Consider the following 22,818-nt stretch of genomic DNA (forward strand, 5'->3'; position numbering starts at 1 on the left):
AAAAACATTGATTGGCTGTAGTGAGATTATTACATGGGGAAATTATCTTCTGTACATAGTGTCAGTAGGACAGGAGTCACAGGGAAGCTTAGCTTTACATGCTCTGGGATGCACTATTATTTCTCTGGTGAATCATTTACTGAGAGCAGCCTTTATAATAAACTCCATGAAATAGAGAAAAACTCATTATCCTGAAGCAACATTCTCTTGCACTCACGTTTATTCAGCCCTTCAGCTACCAGGCTTTTAAGTTTCTGCCTAGCTTAATGAGCACAGCCTTTAGAACTAATCAAAATCCATGATTTTTAACACAGCTGGAACATCCTGCAGGAGACCACAGATAAAATCAAAAGGATTTTACCACCAGTAGCTATATACACTGTAAGAGCCATGGGCAGAGCGTTAAGGAGATAAAGCAGATAATTCACCAGCTTCTCAAATCATGTAAAGGGCAGGACAGGGTAGTACCTTAAAGACCGTTTCAGAGAGGCAAATGTAAAGTTATGTTTCTTCAAGACTCCTGTCCTACTGACACTGCAGGCGTGTAGGGGCCAGGAAGGAATGCTTGCCACAATGCACAATTGATAAGGAATTTCTAGATCTGGGCATTTATCTGGCACAAAAAGATTAAGGTCAAAAGTATTCACCACTAATTTTGAGTGCCCCGTCTGAAATGCCCAGGGCTTGATTTTTCCATTAGATTCAAACCAGAGCTCCTGTTGACTTCAATTTCAGCTTTGACTGCTCAGCACTGCTGTTCTAGAGGCTAGATTATGTGCTAGTCCAAAGTCAAACAGGAAATGAGTCCACTTCTACACACTAGCCTAGGAGTCCATGATAACTGGCTGCCCTAAAAAAAAATGTGTATCAGACTATACACAGACAGGAGACAATATTAGTTTAGACATAACCCACAGCAAGAGAAACAGCCGGGGACGGGGTATGCAGGGCATTGCAGCAGCCTGCTGCTCTGCTCAGTAATCCCCATACCCAGTGCTGCTGGTGAGAAAGGAAGAAGAGAGGCCAGGTAAAGCAAGACAGAGTCACTAGCTTTGTTTGCCTTGGTTTGTTGGTAGCTCACTGGATTCATTAGTAACCTTGAGCCCTGCTGGCTAATCATCCTAATGCTCGGCTAACGACCACTTAACAAGCAGCAGGAGGGGAAAGCAAACTTCTCTCTCTCAGATCAAAGACCAAGGTAATCAAGGGAGTGATGCCTTTGTTTTCCAGCCTTGCTCTAAAAGAAGCTCCAGGTCATACAATCCAGCAAAGACCTGGAATAATGGAACAAGCCAGTTTAGGAGCTGCAACCCCCATGGGAGGGAGCTGATTCTATCAGGTGCTAGCCACTTCCCCAGAGGACCTCACCCTTTCCCTGCAGAGCCCTATAACTGGCTCTGGAAAGCCCCAGGAGTCGTCCCTGGCCAGGGACCTTTAGATCAGGGATGATTTGTAGCTTCTCCTCACTACTAAGTGCAATGACTGTTCAGATCCAAGCTGCTTTCCTGTGAAAATACAAGGCCTCTAAGACTGAATCATTCAGCAGCTGCACTTAATAAGTCCTTTTCTGGCTTATGGCAGAAAGCAGCTCATGGCTGAATTTAGCCCTGGTTAGCTGGCTCTCCTTTGGTTTGCAGACTTCAAATAGCACCATCCCTTCCAATTAGAGAATTGAGGACATGGGGCAAGCACACAGAACCTAATATCCCCCGGTCTGTTCTCAATGACCCAAGTGCCTGATTCCCATAACGACAGCCACTTTTGGAAGTGGGCTTTTTTGAGCTCTCAGCCTTTGAAGAGCCCAACTATCCCGAGCTGTCTTCATTCTATGTGCTTGGGAGGAGTGTTTTTTTCAGGGGATTCCTAAAAACTAGGGAAGTATGCAGGAAGATATGCTATTCACAACCAAGTGAGAGCAATACAGCATTGTAATATAGGACCCAATTCAAAATCGTTTGAAATCAATGGAAGTCTTTTCATTTGCTACAATGGGTGGTGAATCAGACCCAAACTCAGAAGAACATAATGCAAACCACAGAGTCAATACTCTCTCAGTGCTTACTCAGTCTCAGCCCAAGGCATATTCCTGGTACAAAGATCCAGCTCACTAGAGCAAGACATTCTGTGGCTGGGCCAGGATTGAATGCTTAGTGCCAGCAAAAGATGAGAGAGAATTTGCTTGTTTAATTAATGAAATCCTTTGGGATGAGCTTGGATATACAAATTCCCCACGGGTGCCACCAAACCAAGAGGGGAAAGGCTGGTTCCCATTTTTTTGCTCCCATGCTTGGATGCCCTGAGCTTACAGATACCTTCCAATGAACCCCCACCTGGCAAACTAAATCAAGTCAGTGCAATCCACAGTCCCAATGTACATCAGTGCATTAGAATAAGCTGTCTACAAATGCAGGTAAAGTCAGTCCTCTCTGCTTATGAAGAAGCTGGTTTTCAGTCTAAGGATATCCCCCACCCCATACCTGTTGCTCTTGTATATTTGACGTTCTCTAGCTCACCACAGGCCACTGGGCTTAAAGCAAAAATCACTGAGTGAAATTCCCTGGCCTCTGTTATGCAAGTGCGATAGAATGAGTATAATGGCACCTGGCCTCAAGGAATCTGTTGATCCGCATTCACCTCTAGCTCAGAGAGCTAGCTGCAACCACACCTTAGCCAAACTTTTCATTGAATCATTTAAATATAATAACAAAGATCAGAGTGAAGCTTAAACCCGCACCTGTCCCCAGATATAAAGGAAACAAACAATATCATGCCCTAAGCTTCTTTGTTAGGACCCCTTGACATAAAGGGCCCCTAACTGGATCCATGAATCATGACCACCTTGAACTTTGTGTGCTTTTGGAAATTTTACTACTGATGATGATGGTGATGCCAGTAACAACAGCAATGATGAAGGCTTGGCCTGTCCCAGTAAGCATTCCAGAAATGGATTAGCTGAAGAAGAGATGAAGATGGTATCCACCCCCACTATTAGAGAGGAAGTCTGGGGCAACCTGGCCTCCCCCAGCAGTCGCAGGGCCAGAGGTTAAAAATGAGTCCATAGAATCATAAGAAAATAGGGCTGGAAGGGACCTCTGGCTGTCCCTCCTCAGGGCAGGATCATCCCTTTCTAAATCATCCCGGCCAGGTGTTCATTTAACTTACACTTAACTTCCCAGGATGGAGATTCCACAGCCCCTCTGGGTAATCTGCCCCAGTACTTAACCACTTCATAGTTAAAAAATGCTTCCTAATATCCAACTTAAATCTCCCTTCTTGCAATTCAAAATGATTATTTCTTGCCCTCTGCAACCATCCTCTTTATAAAAACCCTTTCTATATTTGAAAACTGTTATCAAATTGCCCCCTTCCCTGCTCAGTCCTCCCTTCTCCAAACTAACTCATCCCAGGTCCGGATCCTGACTGGGTCTCAGGTGCTGTGATTGCTACAATGAGAACAAAGGTTAGGCATGTCCAGAATAGTCCAGGCTGGTCCCAAGGCCAGACAGGAGACTGGGCTGCCCTGCATACCCGCTCTGGCCATGTTTCTGAAGGCTGGAACTGTTTCCCTCATGGTCCTATCGTGGGAATGGAAAACTTAATGAGCCCATGTTTTTTTCCACTGGTGGAAGAGAAGTCAGAGTAGCTAACAGCATCCCCTGCCCCAGTCCTGCTGCTGGAGAGCCAGCTTCCAGGGGGCCCAGATCGCTACCACACCCAGCCAACTAAGGGACTACCCTCAGAGTGGAAAGAACAAACCCCAGTGGCTGCCTGTGTCCCACCTGTACCGCAGGCTGTCAGACTCCAGCAGACACATGCTTTACTTTCTGGTGTCCAAGCCACCTTGCAGTACCCTGCCTCATGTTCTACTGTTGTCATATCCACCCCCGAGATTTCTTTTTGGCCTCACTGCATTGTCTCGGATTTCCCAGCCCCACCCTTCCCATGTAGTCTACTACAGGGCTCCTCCATCACACCACTCATGAACATCTGCATGATACTGCTGAAATCAAAAGAAGGCGGTGGAATAAGTTAGTGAGCCAAGATGGGACTCACTGGGTGGGCTGTATGCCACTCCCTCCCAGACAGCCCAGGAATCACAGGCACAAGGGAATGGCTGGCAGCAGAACACTAGGCTGCATGTGGGACATGCCAGCTGGAGAAACAGATGCAGAGAAGAGTCATCCCTGTACTTCAAAAATAAGCGTGGCTTGTGGTTACCTGAGCACCAGCTTGGGTGTTACGCAGTGACTACAAAATGGAGCTCAACACCAGCTAATTCACTCTGCTTTTTGGCTATCCTCAGAATCCTTGTTAACCCCGGTAGATCTGAGCTGCGGTGACCAGCCAGAATTCTGCAAAGGTCCCAAGATGTAAATCAGAATCGACTGAGTCTGTAAAGAGCCAGGGCTTTTTTATTTAGCTCTTCTCCCTTCTCTGCCTATATAAAGTCAATGGAAGATGACATGCTGCATCATGCCCAAGAACCACGGTTCATGGATATGCTCATGCCATTCACACACAGACGGCACAAGGAAGACTGGCACAATGGGAGATCCAGCAGCTGAATACCAAAGTGGGTTGTGGACAAAATATGCCGAGTAGGGTAAGGACAGTAACAAAAATGCATATCTACTTGAATTAGGAACTGATACCAGGCTCCTGTATCCCCCAACCACCCCCCTTTCCATGGCCTAACACATAGGCCTGTGGCATTTTCTGGTGCTTACCACAAAATGGCGTGTGATAAAGGTGCACTTGGGGTTAATCATTAGCCAATTTAGTGCAGCAACTTAGCAAGACAAATTAGAGCAATGCAACTACAGAATATGTGGGAACCTGGGAAAACCCATGCAGGCTTCTCTAGGGAATAAGAGCTGATAGCTCTATGAGGAAACAGCACTAAGAACAAGACCTTCCAAACTCCCAAGTCCTGAGCCAAAGTTGTTGACATTACAGATATCTCTTTGTGCTCCAAGAAGAGTAATTCTTTGAAGCTGACTTGGTCCTAGCTATAAATCCACTGAAATCAGCAGTGTTACACCAAGGCTGATTGGTCCCAGTGGATTTTACTTCTTTCCCAGAACTCCTTTGAAGGACTATTTCCAAAGCTCTTGTTCATTCCAACACGGGTGAACGGAAAAAAAGGGAAAGACCAAGACCACCTGTCTTTAAGACAGCAGAAGGAAACACTGGTGAGAAACAGCCCCTGTGAATCCTGCATTTTACCTTAAACAAGCAAGAAGGCCATAGTACTTCTTGAAAACATTACGGCACCTAACGTTTTAAAATGGTTCCCCCATAAGACACACCACCCAAGTTTCACAACCATCCCCACAATCAGTGCGAGTGGAGTCATTATGCTCGGAGCTTTCACCAGGCATGAGATGTTGCAATCTTCTCTGCATCTGGGATCTTTGCTGTAGAGAAAGGATCTGGAACATTTATTTCCCCCATCATGGTTTTTAATAGCTGAAATGCAACTGCAAACTGCCATTCTTCTCCCCGACAAAAGGGGTGTGTGTATGCGTGCGTGTGTGTGTTTTCAGCACCGTACTAGTCACTTTCTAGGCTGCTTATCCAGCTCTTTATCTCTGGCTTTGCTGTTCACAGAGGGAAGCAGCAGAGCTGGGGAATTTCAAGGAGAATTCCATTCTTGTTTCCATGAGTGTGATTTGAAAAATTAAAAAACTACCTCTGTAGGGCAATTATAAATTCCCTGAGCCTTTCCTAGAGAAGTTTTCAGCTTTATAAAACAAGTTCTTTTAACCACCCACTTGGACATCTTCACTATGAAAATCAGCCCTGTAACCAAAACCACTAAAACCAGAGTGCCCCTCCACCTTTTCATCCTACCACGAAACAAACAAATGACACAAACTAAATGGAACGTGGTTCCAGAGACAAATCAAAACCTATTTCTTTCGCACCTGGCAGAAAACACTTCCCCAAAGCACTTCTAATAATAATAGAATAATACTTTTTTTCTTCTATTTAAGTAAGAAACAACAAAAATTGGAACAACTCCCAGGCAAATGGTTTTTCTTCAGAAAATCAAATCTATGCTTTTGTCACTGGCTGACTGATTAACTTTTTGCTGAAGAGAGGGAATGCTCTGAAAAACTTTCCAGTCTGACAACCCAAGAGGTGCAGCTTTCATAACTAGATACAAATAGGCCAGGATCTCAGCTGACATCGATTTTAAGGGAACTATGCTCCTTTACACCATCTGAGAATCTGGCATTGTTTGCGCATTCATGTCTTCTCTTTAATTCTGGGAAAGAGGGCTCTAAGCTGAAATGTTTAGTTTAGCTCTCAAAAATTATAATAAAATATAAAGTTTTATTTTAAAACAATGTCACATCCTGAAAACAAAACTCCAGAATACACCAGCTGGCACATTATTTTTTTCTCGGACAATGAGGGTACTGACAAGCGCAAAAAGCTGTTGGGTTTTTGCTTACCTGTGCCAAGTCATGATGGTTTTCCAAGATCCTTATAGCAGGCTTGATGTCTTCGAAGACTGAGGTGTCTTCAGCAGAGTCCCCAGACATTGTGACTGGTTTTAATGGAGTAAATACTGAGTTTTCTTCAGGAAGCGGGGTGCTCAGAACCAACCCACTGCTGCTCATCCCTCCCGTCACCCCCTATCTTTTTCCTTAGCGTGCTGCAGACCAAAATCTAAAAAAGAAGGGTAGAAGGAAAAAAAAGGAAAAAGAGGTTTTTTGGACAAAATTGGAAGGGAGTCAAGAACTCGGAAGCAAGCCCGTTGCTAATCCTTAGGAATCCAGGTGCACTGTAGCCTTAAGAAGTCTGATCTGTTACAGAAAAGCTTTACCTGTCCTGAAGTAGGAGGCACACTAACCTGGAAAACTTCAATGACAGGTTGGATGAGCCAATCAGGACTGGAGCAAATGCTGCTCTGGCCAATAAACCAGCTGACATCTCCTTCAAGGTAATACAAGATAAAATGAGTGCTGGGCTGCTGTGGATCTTTCCATCAGCCATGTTACCTGTATCAGGTCTACCTAGAAAGAAAGAGAAAAAAGGATCAGTACAAAGTTGCACAAGAATCCACAGCCAGGTCTGCACTAGAAACTTTTGCCAGTGTATGAGCAACCAGTAAGAATGTGACCGCAGCATCTTTATGCCAGCAAAATGTCCTAGTATAGATGCAGTTAGACTGGCACAAAAATCCTTTGATCAGCATAGCTTATTTCATTTGGGGGACTGGTACAAACCACCATGGCAAAACAACTCTGTATCTCCATTAGAGATGTTTGCCAGGATAGCTGTACAGTTGGCAAGGCATAACACCCAGATCCACAAAGATAGTTAAGCAACCAATTCCTGCTTAGTCTCCTAACTTCCACTGGTTTCAACAGAAACCAGAGTTAGGTACATAAATCTCTTTGTGAATCTGGGCCTAACTGACATGGTTGTAGGATTCTTTTGGGGAGTTTGCTTTCTTGTTGAAAGGACTGATTCTTGTTGCTGAATTTACCTCATTCCCACCACAAACACATCCCCATTGGCAACACGTAGGGAATGCAAGCGGGTGCATGTGCACCCCGTGAGATTGGCTGGGCACCCCTGGAAGCGCCAGCTGTAAAACCGAAAGTGCACTTCCACTGGGGGGGCCTCCCCCCCGGTCAGCAATTAGATGCTGAGGGATTCTCTCCCCCCACTTTTCAGTGGTCTGGTGCCCCCCTCCCCATCCCAGAATCAGGAAGCACCAGTCACCCATGCACATCCTTGGCCCATTATCACAGCCCTCCTTTGTGCCTACACACGTACATTGATTCTGCTCTGACGTGCTGTAATTACAATGCTCCGGAGCAGGCTCCAGCATGGAGCATGGTAATTATCGTGCTCCAGCAGACTCCAAAGTCACGTGTATCAACTCATTTGCCACCTTGTCAAGTTTTAGTTAAAGCACCCCTGCCACCATTTTTCAGCACATGGACATCGATACACATGATGCTCTGGAGCTTTAATTAGAGTGGCTCTTGGAGCCGCTCTAATTAAATCATCCCCCTCCCCACAACTGCTCCTGGAGCATGGCTATAAATACTCTTTGTGACCAAGACAGATTCCCCTTTAGAGCCTCTAAGTGTCCCTCCTTGCCTACCTAGAAATAACACTCACGGCAGCTGCTCCCACCTCAGGCTCTGAATATGCTGATCAAAAAGTATGCTAATGCCCCAACAGCCTGGAGACCAGACAGCAAGGGCTGAAATCTTGGCTTCCTGCAGGGCAATGCTATATAGACTGAAAGGATATCATGTCCTTAAAGAAGAAATGGCAGAGTGTATCTATATCCAAGATGTGCTAGCTACAGCAGAATAAATCATGATAATTCAAAGTTTCTTCACTGAAAAATTAAGCCTCATTGAGAAGGATTTTGGGGGGGAAATATTTCCAAATAAGTATTTAATTTTAAAAATAAATCTCTTTGACAATCTTGTCATATTAAAGAATGTTATGAAAATATTTTTCAGTTCTTTATTTTTTTTAATTGGAAAATTCCCATTTTCTCACAAGGGTGTTTTTTTCTTTCCATTTCTTCCACTAAAAAAAATCTTTCTCTCTCATTTATTTTTCCATTGCAAAAAGCTGAAAATAAAAGTGGGAGCACTTTGGACTTTTAAACTTATTTCCCCTGGGGAATTGTGAAATTATTTTTTCTCACTTTTCCAGAGGAACAAGGGAGACGAAAATAAGGTATTGAAAGAAAAGGAGAGGAAGACAAATCCAAAATACTTGTAACTAAAAAAAAAAAAATCCAAAACAAGACAGAGGGGCTGGTGTGTCAAAACATTTCAAACATTTCTTTCACCAGTCCCAAGGGACACCCCCACCCACTATGGGATGGGAAGGCCCGACTGAGGGAGATTCCTTACCCTCCATCAATGCCGACCTTGTGAAGGAACACCTTGAGAGGCTGGATACCTTCAAGTCAGCTGGCCCTGACAACCTGCACCCCAGGGTACACAAGGAGCTGGCGAGCATCATAGCCCAGCCCCTGGCATGGATCTTTGAAAACTCCTGGTGCTCTGGTGAAGTGCCAAGACTGGAAGAAGGCCAATGTGGTGCCTGTCTTCAAAAAAGGGAGGAAAGTGGATCCGGCTAACTATAGGCCCATTAGCCTGACCTCTATCCTGGGGAAGGTCTTAGAAAAGGTTATCAAAGAGGCCATCCTTAACAGACTAGCTGGTGGCAATATCCTGAGGGATAGCCAGTACAGATTTGTCATGGGTACGTCTTGCTTGACCAATCTTAGTTCCTGTTATAACCAGGTGACCTATCACCTGGACAAGGGAGAGGAGATTGAGGTCGTATATCCTGACTTTAAAAAAGCCTTCAATCTGGTATCCCATCATCTTCTCTTGGCAAACCTGGCCAACTGGAGCCTCGGGTCAACCATGATCTGCTGGCTGGGGAACTGGCTATGTGGTTGGACCCAGAGGGTGGTGGTTGACAGAAGTCAATCATCATAGTGCACTGTGACCAGTGGGGTCCCCCAAGGCTCTGTCCTTGGGCCTATACTATTTAACATCTTCATTAATGATGTGGACATTGGGGTCAGAAGCAGACTGGCCAGGTTTGCTGATGACAGCAAACTTTGGAGTAAAAGCATCCACACCTGAGGACAGGAGGGTGATCCAGGCTGACCTTGACAGGCTCAGGAAATGAGCGGAGAAAAACCTGATGGTGTTTAACACTGAAAAATGCAAGGTTCTCCACCTGGGGAGGAAAAACCTGCACCATGCTTATAGACTTGGTAGTGCTACGCTGGCTAGCACTACAGATGAAAGGGACTTGGGGGTTATCATTGACCACAAAACGAACATGAGCCTTCGATGTGATGCCGCGGCTTGTAAAGTGAGCAAAACACTGGCTTGCATCCATAGATGCTTCTCAAGAAAATCCCGGGACGTCATTCTCCCCTTGTACTCAGCCTTGGTGAGGCTGCAGCTGGAGTACTGCGTCAGTTTTGGGCTCCACAATTCAAAAAGGATATGGAGAAGCTTGAGAGAGTCCAGGGAAGAGTGCATGATCAGAAGTCAGAAAAACAGACCTTATGATGAGAGGCTGAGAGCTATGGGACTCTTCAGTCTGGAAAAGCTCAGGCTCAGGGGTGATCTGGTGGCTGCCTATAAGTTTTTAAGGGGCGTTCACCAAGATCTGGAAGAATGATTGTTCACCAGAGCACCTCAAGGGATGACAAGCTCAAACAGTCATAAACTCCACCAACACAATTTCAGGCCGGACATAAGGGAGAATTTCTTTAGTGTCCGAGACCCCAAGATTTGGAACAGACTGCTGTCAGAGGTGGTTCAAGCACCTACTTTGAACACCTTCAAGATACATTTGGATATTTATCTTGCTGGGATCCTGTGACCCCAGCTGACTTCCTGCCCCTGAGGCAGGGGGCTGGACTTGATGATCTTCCGAGGTGCCCTCCAGCCCTAATGTCTATGAAATCTATGAAAAAGTTAAAAAATAGAGTGGAAAAGGCTAAACTGTTCTACATTAAAATTCCTAATTTTCTCTCAAAAATATTCTCATAGAAAACCCAGAATTCATATTAATACTATTCCTGATATCCCCAATCAACTCAAAGAGTCACTGCCAGACTTAAGAACTGAATAGCTCAGGTGGAGTAAGAACCTTCCTCCATGCCTGTTTTCTTGCATTCCCCCATCTGTCTGTCTGTATTCACCTGTTGTTTTTTGTATCTCAGTGTAAGTTCTCTAGAGGGACGGGGGTTTCTGTGTTCTGCATTTGTATAGTACCAGCCCAATGGCATCTTGGTCCATGACTGAGGGTCCTAGGAGATTTCACATTAATTCATTACTGTTAATCATATTAATTCATTACTGTTAATCATAATTGTTGTTGTTATGGCCAAAGAAGAGTCTCTTATTTGAATAACATTTCTTATTGTGCTGTGTCTAGCTAAAAAAGCAGAAATAGCCAAAAAACCAAAAGAAAAAGTTTGTTATCATCTATTTTTTTTCGCACATGAATGCAAGGAGTACCAGAAATCCATCAAGAAAAGAAGGTGCTTCTTGTGCTCTTGAAGTTTCAAGCGTTGTAGACCCATGAGCTAAATTTCTGAAGGCTTCTCAGAACCACATCTCCCAGCTTTTGTGACTCTTTCAGTACCAGATAGTAGAATGTTCAGTGACCATCACAATTTTCATATTTCTGTGCTGTGTGGAGGAAACTGAGTTTTCTGGACATTTAGAGATCTATTAGGCAGTGAGACTTCAGTGTTGTGTTCCAACGCTTCATCACACAACACATCCGAGTGATATAACATCAGACTAAGACTGCAGTAACTCAATATCACATTGAGACATGATGGAACAACGGTCACAAGTAAGACCTTATGGCAGTGTTGCAGTGCTGCACATGTTTATGGTGTCCCACATGCCAGCTACAAACTAGTCAGCAGCCATACCATAGGTCAGATTCTCCAGTCCATGCAGGATCTGTAAATTGCTATAGTCCAGTTGAAATCAGTGGAGCTACATCAGTCTACACCATCCTGAGCACCTAGCCAGGTTGTTCTTGTTGAGCAGTTTATGCTGTGAAGCACTATGTTAAATTGTCAGGTTTAGGAGGGAAGACCTTGGCTATTTTATATCTACAGCACCTACAACAGGGCACTGGTCCACAGCCAGAACTCTGAGGCACTATGGTAATACATATAGATAAAAGTAGAAATATGGGTTCATTATGGAGATGTAGCTCTGACCTCAGATTGGCCCCACTTCCTTGCTGCAGGCAAAAGCCTCAATGGAGCCTGTGTAGTACTTCATAGAACCAGTCCCTTAATGCAAACACTGATAATAAAGCTTTCCCAAAAATGCCAGCAATCAGCTAGTCTTTATTAGTGCCCCGGGCTTCCAGCAGTACAACACATAACAAATATGCAAAACAAATAGCTTATATCAGGTGCAAGACTTTGGACTTCAGTACGTCAAGCAATTAATTCATATCATGCTAAAGGACTATGCTGAATCCAGTTGGCTGAGCAAATAATTCTAATACGAAAGAGAAAACATTGGGAGACTGCAAACGTTGGTGCTGTTTAACGCAGTTATGCAAGATCTACTGTTAACAGAAATGCCAACATGGTAGAAAGACAGTTATATTCTCATTACTGTTGTTTGTTGGCTTGTGTGTATTGTTTTAGTGACTAATGGCACGGACCAAAACTTTAGGCACCACATGTCTTCTTGTTGTTAATCTGGCAATTAGAGGACTTGGCTGGTGCCAAAGGGCTATGGCTGAAATAGCATCATTTCCCACAGCACATTGCAGTGTTCCTTGTGAAAAAATGCATCTGAGTTTTGAATTTCTGATAAATTCTGATGCCAGAGGCAGGGGGAAAAAAGTGCCCACAGCCTCTGTTCACTGCCAATGACAACAAGAAATAATGTCATGAGTTTCAAGTTAGTTGTGGGTTTAACTTGTCGTAAAGAACAGCTAAGGACAATGTTGTATACTTATAGGTGGTTTTTATCTTTACCATGTTCCTTCTGAAAGATGTTTAACAGTCTATGAATCTGAATCTATGAGGTTATAGTTGCTGGAAGCAAGCACAGGTCTGTGAGATACAGGCTTTGAATCAATTCCCTCATCGTTCAGATTTTAAGGTGTGACTGGTTGGGTCTAAACACTACAGCTTGTATAAGGGCTGCAACCAAGAAACAAGTTCCACCCACTCGCTTGCACTGTGCATGAGTGGAGTGGCTCTGAGAGTGCCCCAACGCTGCTCTCAGGCTTTCTATCTTGGGAGACCCTGAATGCAGTGCTGGGGGTGCTTCCTTAGGATGGCACTAAGTCATCTATGCTACCGGGCCTAATTGCTAGATTGGTGTGCATGAAGCAGAAGTGGGGTTTGTTTCTTGGCTGCAAAGTGATATAAACATGGCCAAACCGACAGTCTCCCATTCAGCAAAATGGCTCTTTCTTTTATTCCCTGCCCTTCTAGCAACTGAACTGGGTCTTCCAGACATTTTCTGTTCAGCAGGCTCTGGGTCAAAATCTAGCCTTTTAGAGGCCTAAGCTGAGTCCTGTAAATGATTTACCAGTTAAGAGGATCCTTTGCTTTCAGCCATAAAACAAAGCAATCAGCAAATCTCTTATCTGCCTCAAGTCCATCCAGTTGTAAGGAAATGGCCTTGGGTCTATCCATGATCTGTGTCGGTTGGTTTGTTCAACACCTTTCCAGTCTTTTCAAAGGCATGTTTGACTTCTAAAGAGACTCTAAGACCTCTAAGAAAAAAGGAGGTTCTTGGGCTGGTGTGAATCCTCTAAGAAAGGGCTGCTTTTATCTTTGTGCCACATGCAACTGTGAGGACAATGTCTCTTGCTCAACAAAGGATAAATTATAATAGCTGTCACTGATGACTGGGCTATACAATGCACTTTCACCCAGTATTTCACCCAGCACAATACCATGCTTATAAATGAGTGCAAACCTGACTCAGAAATGCTGGAGGGCTTTGGGATAAGTCATGTGGGTGGAAGGGGTAAGGGTTGGTTTGCAGTTACGAGGCAGGAGCGTGGCCTGGTACCTAGAGGAGGAGTCTGCAAGCCTGGGTTATATTCAGAGACGGGAGTGAGCTGAGACCCTGTCTCTGAAGTTCCACTTACAAGTCTCAGAGCGTTGCCTAGTGTTTAATATGGAAAGAACCAGGAAGCAGGACTCCACAGTTCTGGCCCTGGCTTTTGGAGAGTGTGGGAGTCTAGCAGTCAGAGCCCAGGAGGTGGTGAGTCGGGACTTCTGGGGTCTACCCTCAGTGCAAGTTGTTGGGCTAGATATGGTAAACATAGGGCACAGACTGATCAGATGGTTGCTTTGGCCTTAAGATCTCTGAAGTCACTGCACTTTGAGGGCGTTTCAGTCTGCATGTGAGCTCGAACTACGTGGCTCAGGCTCACTTTTAGTTCAAGTTCTATCTTTGCCAATACCTGGCAAGTGATGGATCCTGACTCCTGGCTGGCTTATTCACCTAATTACATCAGAATTATATAGCATAAGCTTTTGTAAGCAGAAGGGTTACTTCATCATAGAATCATAGAAAATCAGGGTTGGAAAGGACCTCAGGAAGTCATTTACTCAAACCCCCAGTGATGAAGCATCTGATGAAGTAAGCCCACTGCTTACAAAAGCATATGCTATACATCTCTAATTTACTCTATATAAGGTGCAAATGTGCCGTGCCTTCTGCCTGACTTCAGTCTAATATAGCTAACATCCTCTCCCTGCCTTATTCACCACTATCTCCCAGGGCTTTCTGGACAGAGTGAGGGGCACTTTATTCAGGGAAAAGAGCAGGACAAACACCCTTCAGACAGTGACCTGCTCACTGGTCTGGGGTACTTTCTCCTTCAGCTACCCAGCAGGGGCTCTCTAGGGCAGCGGTTCTCAACCTTTTTTTTACCAGGACCCAATTATAAACATCAATGGCCAGTCCCGACCCAGTGCCCCTGCCCCTGGCCTCAGTGTGTGGGGCAGGGGGTGGCTTTGTGGGGTGGGTGGAGGGGCATGGGGGGCCCCAAGCAGCCCCTTGCAGACTGGAACTCTGCCACAGTTTCTCACTTTTTCTCCTTTAAAGGAAAATCAATTTTTAAAGTGTGTTGATCCATTTCATATATTCTTGCAACCCACAGGTTGAGAAATGCTTCTTTAGGGCACTGTTCACTTTGGGACGGTTTTCCTCACCCTGCTTCAATCCAAAACCCATACCAACTAAACTCCTTCAGTCTCTACACCTCTTTTCCTCTAGATGAGAATGGAAATATCTTACAGTTCCTTTCCTTCTGTTTACAGAGAAGTGTAAATGCCTACCTAAGGCTCAAGCTAATACAGTGTATAACAGCACTCTTTTTAAAAATGTGTGAGCTTTTTGTTTTCTTTTCTATAAGGCGCCACAAACTAGGGGCAGTAGGTATGTAGCTGAAGAAACAAAACTCCAGCTCCTCTCCAATAAATCTGCCATTACTCCCTCGCACTCAGATGAATGACACAGGATTTGCACCAGGGGAAGCTAAGCCCTGGGTCCTGCTGATACTGATTTTGGACTCCTGTGCGGTGGCTGCGAGTAGTGTGAGGCATGCTGCACAGGGGGGGAATGTCACTCCCAGAGCATTTATTTCATCACGGTTAGATTCACAGATTTGCAAGGCTTACAAAACAATGCTGTTTGGCCCCCAAGCCCCTCTGCTCCTGCCACAGAAATCTAAGACCACCTGCTTTTCCCCTGTGCAATTTGCATCTGACAAATCCTTTCCAGCCTCCTTCAAAGAAACACTTCTGCCCCCTCTGATCCCCACCCCCCTCTTCCCCCAACAAGCACCACACATGCAGTGGCCAAACCAGTTGGATCACTCTGGGAACTTGCTCTCAAAAGTGGCAGGGAGGGGACATAAGCCTGCTGCCTTATACAATCAGGAGCAGCAGTAAGGGGGGGGGGGGGGGGGCCAGGAAAGAACCGGAAACCAGCCAGAAACCTGCCAATAAACAGTTCAGCCTGCCGGCAGTGGAAGGAAGGTATCTCTCACAATGGTTGATATCCTCAGCTGGTGAAAACTGGCTGTAAAATAGCCAGCTGTGACAGTGGCTTGTTGGTTGACAATCACAATCCAGGAAAACAAAGGCTCTTTCAGTCCCATCCTCCAGGTCACTGGGGAATCATCTTCCAGCTGAGAACTTAGCTGTGTCAGGAAGCAGGCCTGGCTCTCTAGAGACTGTGGTTACCATGAACACATGAGAACAGTGACTTGTCATTAATTGAGGCAGTGGGAGGATTAACATTAGTAATTTCATAGCATGAGCAATATGACATGAGTGTTGGTATTCACCCCTGGGCTCCAGTGCATTGGGTGCCCTACCATTGCACAAGATGATGCAGCCTCTACTCTGCAGAGTCTACGATCTCATTCAAAGCAGGATGCAAGTGAGAATGGCAGCCAGTGGAAAGGAAAGAAGGATCATGGTAAAAATAAGATTGGCCTGCCTACGTGGGCTGGAATCAGGAGTGTTGTTAAGTAAAAACACTTGTAATAATTAACTGACTGGATTCAGGTGTCCCTGTTTGACTTTTCTTGGAAGAATCTCCACAGAAGTAAGTCTAGAACAGGACTTAAAAGGAAATGAGATTAGTCATTTGTCTTAAAACAAAATTTCCATATCCTAAAATATTTTGAGATTTCAAATATCATTTTTGTTCCATGTCAAAACAACAGTGAGACCTTGCAGCATGTTTCACAGTGTAAGGCTGTCCTCCCAATAGGGCATTCACTTTCAATGCAGAAGACTCAGGGGCTGCGTCTACATGAGACACATTAATGCTCATTAGCCTAATTTAATGTGCATAATGCACACACATCTACACATGCGTGCTCTTAATGTGCATTTAAAATGGCGAAATTAGGCTGCATTAATGCATGTGTAGACACGACCTGGCACTAACCTTAATGCTGGGTTTGCTCAGACACTAGGGGTACATAGCAGGGCTGCAGGAACTTGGCACTACCAACTTTAGTGACAAGTCTCTGTGGGTGTAGACACCTGCCAAAAATTGCTTAATGCTCACTAGAATTAAATTTAGTTGAGCTTAAATGCATGTGTAGACACTCCCAGGGTCAAGTCCTTACTTCTGCAGAGCAGTAACTTTTACCTGGGTCTTCCAGATAAGTGTCATAACCACTGAGTTATTGGCAGTTCTGATGTGAGTTAGTTTCTCTCACCAGACTATGCCAGACATGAGACTCCATACCAAAGAAAATGTATTGAGAACTGATACATTTCCATGAAAAGTTGATTTCAAGGCATCTGAGCTTTCAAAAAATACCCCACAATGCTTAATATGAAAAAAAAAGCCCTCACCCAACTCTAATAGTGACTGTAAAAATCAGATCGTGGAGGGGGACTCTGTTCACAGGGGCTGGAACAGCAGAGGCACAGGTACATCTATGAGGGAAACAGACAGGCATTGAGGTAGCTTTGCTGCAATGGTGGACAAGAAAAGAAGGTGAGAATCAAATCTTGATTCCAAATCAATGGAAGGTGGAAAGCCAGCGGAGAGACTGAAAGAAGAGAGTATCTGTGATCAGAATGAGCACCCTGCCTTGGAAGGTTAGAACGAGCAGTGTTCACCTCATACTAACTAGCACAAGTAGCAGTGTTGCCCTCTGTTATAACAAAAGACATTGGCAAGCACTTTACCAAGTGGCAGAGATCTAGTAGACCTATTACAGTTCTGAGCTCAGTTCCTCATGACATGGGTGCTCCTGGGTTAAACTAGGAATAAACTATAGTTCATTGGGCATGTCTACATGTCTCTGTATGGCGACATTGCTATGGTGCTGTGCTTTAGTACTTACTTTTTAAAGTACTAAAGCACAGAGCAGTATGGGTGGTTACTGTGCCATGCGTATGGCGCATGGTTAGATTTCACCGCTATGTTGCCATAGCAGCGCACTATACCAAGGAAGCGCACTGCTATAGTGACATAGCTGCAGATCATGTGTAGACCATCACTATGTCACTACAGGGTGATGTGTAGATGTGCCCATTGTATATTAACTCATTCCATGTCATGTTTCCTCTAACATGAATACCCATCCAGGCCCAAAGGTTTGATCAAGATTTGAGATGAAATTTTCAAAAGTCTTCAGTGGGTTGAGAACCTAAGTTCCAATTATAAAATGGTTTGGATGCTTAAAAGTCTAAGTCTCACTGAAAGTAAAATCAACAGTGACAGCAAATGCATAGCAAAAGCCCAGGTGACTCGAACAGGATTAGGTTCTTCCTCTCCTTGGTTACTGGCCATAGCCTTAGCACAATCAAAAAGGAGACTCAGGAACTTATCCCAAGATGCTGGCACAAGACTCTGAGAGTCTGGCTCATGTTACCTGGACATTCATGCAAGACCTGATCTACTGACCCATAAAACTCAGTCCCATGCCTCACTGTCAAGAATGAGCAGATAACCTGAGACATAACAGCAGACCTGAGGATTGCAGTGCACCAGCCACAGAACACAGAAAGAATCAGGTCATTTGGGACACAGTCCTGTATTTTATGGCTGTGGGGTCCACACACCAAATCAAAACACATGCTAGCTCTGCTGCCAGGCTGAACTGGTGGTCCCGGGTGCAGCACTCCTTGTTGATCCCCAAGAGGAGGTACCAAATGGAAATGGCTGGAAGTGATGTAAGGAACTGGTGATAGCTACATCCACCAGCTCTGCTACAGCACATTTCAGCCAGGATCTGAAAGCATTTTACTAGAATTTGTTTTTTCAAGGCTGAAATTTTCAATGACATCTAGCAAAAGCTCCCATTAAAACTATGGTCTCAGCCTCAGCTGCTCTGTACAATAGAAAAATATTCTCCCTACCATTTTACAGGAACGGAAAGGTAAGACTGGGAGAGGGGAAGTGACTCAATGATGGGTATAGAACCCAGGTTTCCTGACTCCCAAGTTTCTGCATTCACCACCAGGCTCTGCTTCCAAAAGATGTGCTTATGAAAGTCTTGCTGTGAGTCAATTGCAGAGCTAAAAGTAGAAGCTGGGAGTCCTGGCCACCGGTCCCAGGGTCTAATCTCTAGACCATTATCCTTTCCAGCTCAGATGGGTTCCCTTTGCTACCAGCCCCTGAGGTTATATTCTCATGGGTTCTGATTGATACCAAATGAGTTTTGGTTCCCATTTCAACATTGAATAAAGAATGACTGGGTATATGACATCAAAAAGCAGTAAATTTCCAGGCACTGGAGGAAAAATACAAGGACATGCCTCAGCAAGTACCCATGGGGGAAACATCTGCAAAGCATGAGAAGCAAGTAAGCCAGCTGCCTCCAGAAATCCCACATTACACAACGACAGTCCAACAGCACATGAACGGTTAACTCCAAGTGTGTGTCATGCCATTGGAATGTGCCTGTTCCTTCTTTCACCTATTGCCTCCTGCGGGAGGTGTGTTCCTGGGGCCGGTTTCTCATGGAAACAATTCTTTAAAAGCAGTGAAGCCGCAAAACATCCCCCTGACATTTAACTCTGCTGGTCATCTCATTAATAAAAGTAGTCATCAGTGCCCCAGAGAGGTCTGAACCCGTATCATTCCCTGATGCTAACTGGGAAGAAAACACCTTGCTTGAACAGTCACTGCCTTCTAACTAACTCTGTTTTGCCCCATTTCTCTGTGCCTGTTTTTTCCATATGTATAGGAAAAACCTTCTCAAGACCTACAAGACTCCTATACCTGCTTCTCCTTTCTTCCTGACCTATGCATAATGTATGTAACCATATATTCCATTTCTATTCTGATTCTCTTCTTTTTCCTTATTTCATCTGATTGTTTGTTGCTACTTCTTGCTTTTTTGTCTACAAAATTCATAGCACTGTAACTAGACCGATACAGCTGAATCCCAGTGTAGATTCAGATATGGTACCAGTGTGCTTTACGCCAGTATGCTAGTCCCATTCAAGAAGGGAAATAAAGTATAGTGGGATAAGGCACCTTTAGAACTGCATCCATGCTGAGGATTGTGCCAGTTTAATTATTTCAGGAGAAATCCCACTCTTAACTGAAATAATTATACTGATACAATCACTGCAAGCTAACAGGCGTGGCCTTTGGGAAAAGTGGCCTGGGAAAGGTGACCTGGCCTGGGAAAGGTGTTTTGGCATAAACCTAAGGTGTGAGATTAAACCAATATTGTTCTATGCAAATTGTTTTCCATGTGGACACCCTTATACCAGACTAAATGCATTACATAGGTATCAATATCTATATAGCTGTAGCTGTATAACTGCTAAACGTATTCCCAGGTACATCAGGCTTGGTTGATTCAAAGACTGTAAGACCAAGGGGGTGGGGGGCAGAGCTGTATATGAAAATCCAGGGACTGGCATCATAGTTTCATAGTTTCTAGGGTCAGAAGGGACCTGAGCAGATCATCTAGTCTGACCCCCTGCCATAGCAGGAAAGAGTACTGGGGTCAAATGACCCCAGCAAGGTGTTCATCTAACTTCCTCTTAAACACCCCCAGGGTAGGAGCCAGCACCACTCTCTTGGAAGTTGGTTCCAGATCCTACCCGCCCTGACCGTGAAGTAGTGCCTCCTGATATCTAACCTAAACCTACCATCTGCCAGCTTGTGACTGTTATTCCTGGTCACTCCTGGGAATGCTCGGGGGAACAGGGACTTCCCCAATGCCTGCTGATCCCCCCTGACTAGTTTGTAACAGGCCACTAGGTCCCCCCTCAGCCTTCTCTCGTGGAGGCTGAACAGGTTCAGGTCCCGTAGCCTCTCCTCGTAGGGCCTGCCCTGCTGTCCCCTGATCATGTGAGTGGCCCTCCTCTGGACCCTCTCCATGTTGTCCACATCCCTCCTGAAGTGCGGCGCCCAGAACTGGACACAGTACTCCAGCTGCGGCCTGACCAGTGTCACATAGAGGGGGAGGATCACCTCCCTGGACTTGCCTGAGATGCATCTGTGGATGCATGCCAAGGTGCGGTTGGCCTTCCTGACTGCCTCTCCACACTGCCGGCCCATGCTCATCTTGGCATCAGTGATGACTCCAAGATTCTTTTCTGCCTCTGCGCTGACGACAAGGGAGTTCCCCAGCCTGTAGGTATGGTGCCAGTTGTTCCTCCCCAGGTGCATCACTTTGCACTTGTCCGTGTTGAATCCTATCCTATTCTCATCCGCCCACCCCTGTAACCTGTCTAGGTCCAATTGCAGCCTATTCCTCCCTTCTAGCATGCCCACTTCCCCCCACATCTTAGTGTCATCAGCAAATTTGAACCAGGTGCTTTTTACCCTCTTGTCCAAGTCACTGATGAAGATGTTGAACAATGCAGGCCTGAGGACTGAGCCTTGGGTGGCCCCACTGCCCACATCCCTCCAGGCTGAAAATTACCCATCCACCACCACTCTCTGGGTGCGGCCCTCCAGCCAGTTGGTGACCCATTTGACTGCGTAAGTGTTGACACCACAGTCCCCCAGTTTCTTAATGAGAACGGGGTGAGAGACAGTGTTGAAGGCCTTCCGAAAGTCCAGGAAGACTATGTCCACTGCTACCCCTGCATCTAAGGATTTGGTGACCTGGTCATAGAAGGCCACCAGGTTGGTCTGACAGGACCTGCCACTGATGAACCCATGTTAGTTGCCCCAAGCATGATCTCCCTGATGGCCCCTCGTGGATATGCGCCAGAATAATTTTCTCAAAAAGCTTGCCCAGGATCAAGATAAGACTAACTGCCCTATAGTTTCCCAGGTCCTCCTTCTTCGCCTTTTTGAAGATGGGAACCACATTGGCCCTCTTCCAATCCTCTGGCACTACACCAGAGCACCACGAGTGCTCGTAAAGCCGTGCCAGGGGTCCTGCAATGACCTCAGCTAATTCCCTCAGTACTCTGGGGTGGAAATCGTCAGGACCAGCTGACTTGAATACGTCCAGTCCCTCCAGAAGTTCCCTGACTGGATCCTCCCTGACCCTTGGCCTAGGTGCACCTCCCCTGGGGCCTGAGGTGGGCCCAGCAGGGGGGTGACTGTTCCAGTCCCTGCTCAGGAAAATGGAGGCAAAGAAATCGTTAAATATGTTGGCTCTGTCATCTGGTGTGACGACCAAATTTCCTAACGTGTCCTGCAGGGGCCCCACATTACCCGGAACCTTCTTTTTACCCCCTATGTATTTAAAAAAGGACTTCTTGTTGTCCTTAATCTGGGAAGCTAGTCCCAGTTCCATCTCCGCCTTGGCCTTCCTGACTGCCCCCCTGCATCCCCGAGCAACTGCAGTATAGTCATCCCTGGTGATGTCCCCTCCTTTCCATTGGGTGTACGCCTCCCTTTTAGCTGGGAGACATTCCCGGATGCTTTTGGTAAGCCATGGAGGCTTTTGTGCCCTCTTGCCCCCTTTGATCCGTGTTGGGATTACCTCCCTTTGGGTTTGGAGGATCATCTCCTTAAGAAGTGACCACTCTCCTTGGACACCTGGCTCCCCTCCACTCTGGGGCCTCAGGGCTTCCCCAACTATTCTCCTTAGCTCATTGAAGTCCGCCCTCCTGAAATCTAGGGCTGCTGCCTTGCCGCAGGCCTTTGCCACCTTGCGCTGGATGGTGAATTCCAGCAGGCGATGATCGCTGTCACCCAGGTGGTCGAGCACCTGCAGCCCCCTCACCAGGTCATCACCCATGGCCAGCACCAGGTCCAACAAGGCATCTCCCCTGGTGGGGCTCTGCACCTCCTGGGTTAGATGGAGGTCCTGCACTCTGGCTAGGAACCTACGTGAGCGGTCAGACCTGGCTGACTGTTTTTCCCAGCAGATGTCCGGGAAGTTCAGGTCCCCCATGACTACCACATCCTTTGACTTCGCTACTTCCGTGAGCTGACTTAAGAATTCCTGGTCAAGCTCTTCCCCTTGGTTGGGAGGTCTGTAGTAAACCCCCACCATTAAGTCTCTTTCCCCTCGACTGCCTTGTAATCTAACCCAAAGCCCTTCAGAGTGCCCCTCCTCTGATTCTTCGTTAATTGATGAGGATGGATATTCCTCCTCAATATAGTGCCACGCCCCCACCTTTCCTTCCTATCCTGTCCCTCCTGTACAGCCTATAGCCCTTGACATTCACTGCCCAATCATGCGTTGAGTCCCACCACGTTTCAGTGATCCCCACTATGTCTGGGTTGGTGTCAGCTAGCAGGAGGGTGTGTTCCTCCTGCTTGTTTCCCATACTATGCGCGTTTTTGTAGAGGCATTTGAGGCCTCCTGTGGATGTGTGTACTGGCC

The 22,818-nt window shown here is 45.8% G+C and overlaps 1 protein-coding gene across 2 annotated transcripts in view; it reads right to left on the bottom strand.

Moving 5' to 3' along the window:
* LOC149858413 (Krueppel-like factor 5) overlaps positions 1 to 6,968 on the bottom strand; it is a 45,584-nt gene extending 38,616 nt beyond the window's left edge. The window contains exons 1-2 of one of the 2 annotated variants that reach the window (XM_090058950.1): positions 6,863 to 6,968; positions 6,462 to 6,678 (exon numbers count right to left, since the gene is read on the bottom strand). In XM_090058950.1, the coding sequence (XP_089915076.1) occupies positions 6,462 to 6,629 (168 nt within the window). In that variant the 5' untranslated portion in view covers positions 6,630 to 6,678; positions 6,863 to 6,968. Of the gene's footprint in view, positions 1 to 6,461; positions 6,794 to 6,862 lie in introns of those variants that run through there. The other variant, XM_090058951.1, reaches the window with a different exon arrangement.
* Positions 6,969 to 22,818: the final 15,850 nt, after the last annotated feature.

Source organism: Crocodylus siamensis, chromosome 8, assembly GCF_052110815.1.
Source record: "Crocodylus siamensis isolate JL-2025a chromosome 8, ASM5211081v1, whole genome shotgun sequence".
NCBI classification, from domain to species: Eukaryota; Metazoa; Chordata; order Crocodylia; family Crocodylidae; genus Crocodylus; species Crocodylus siamensis.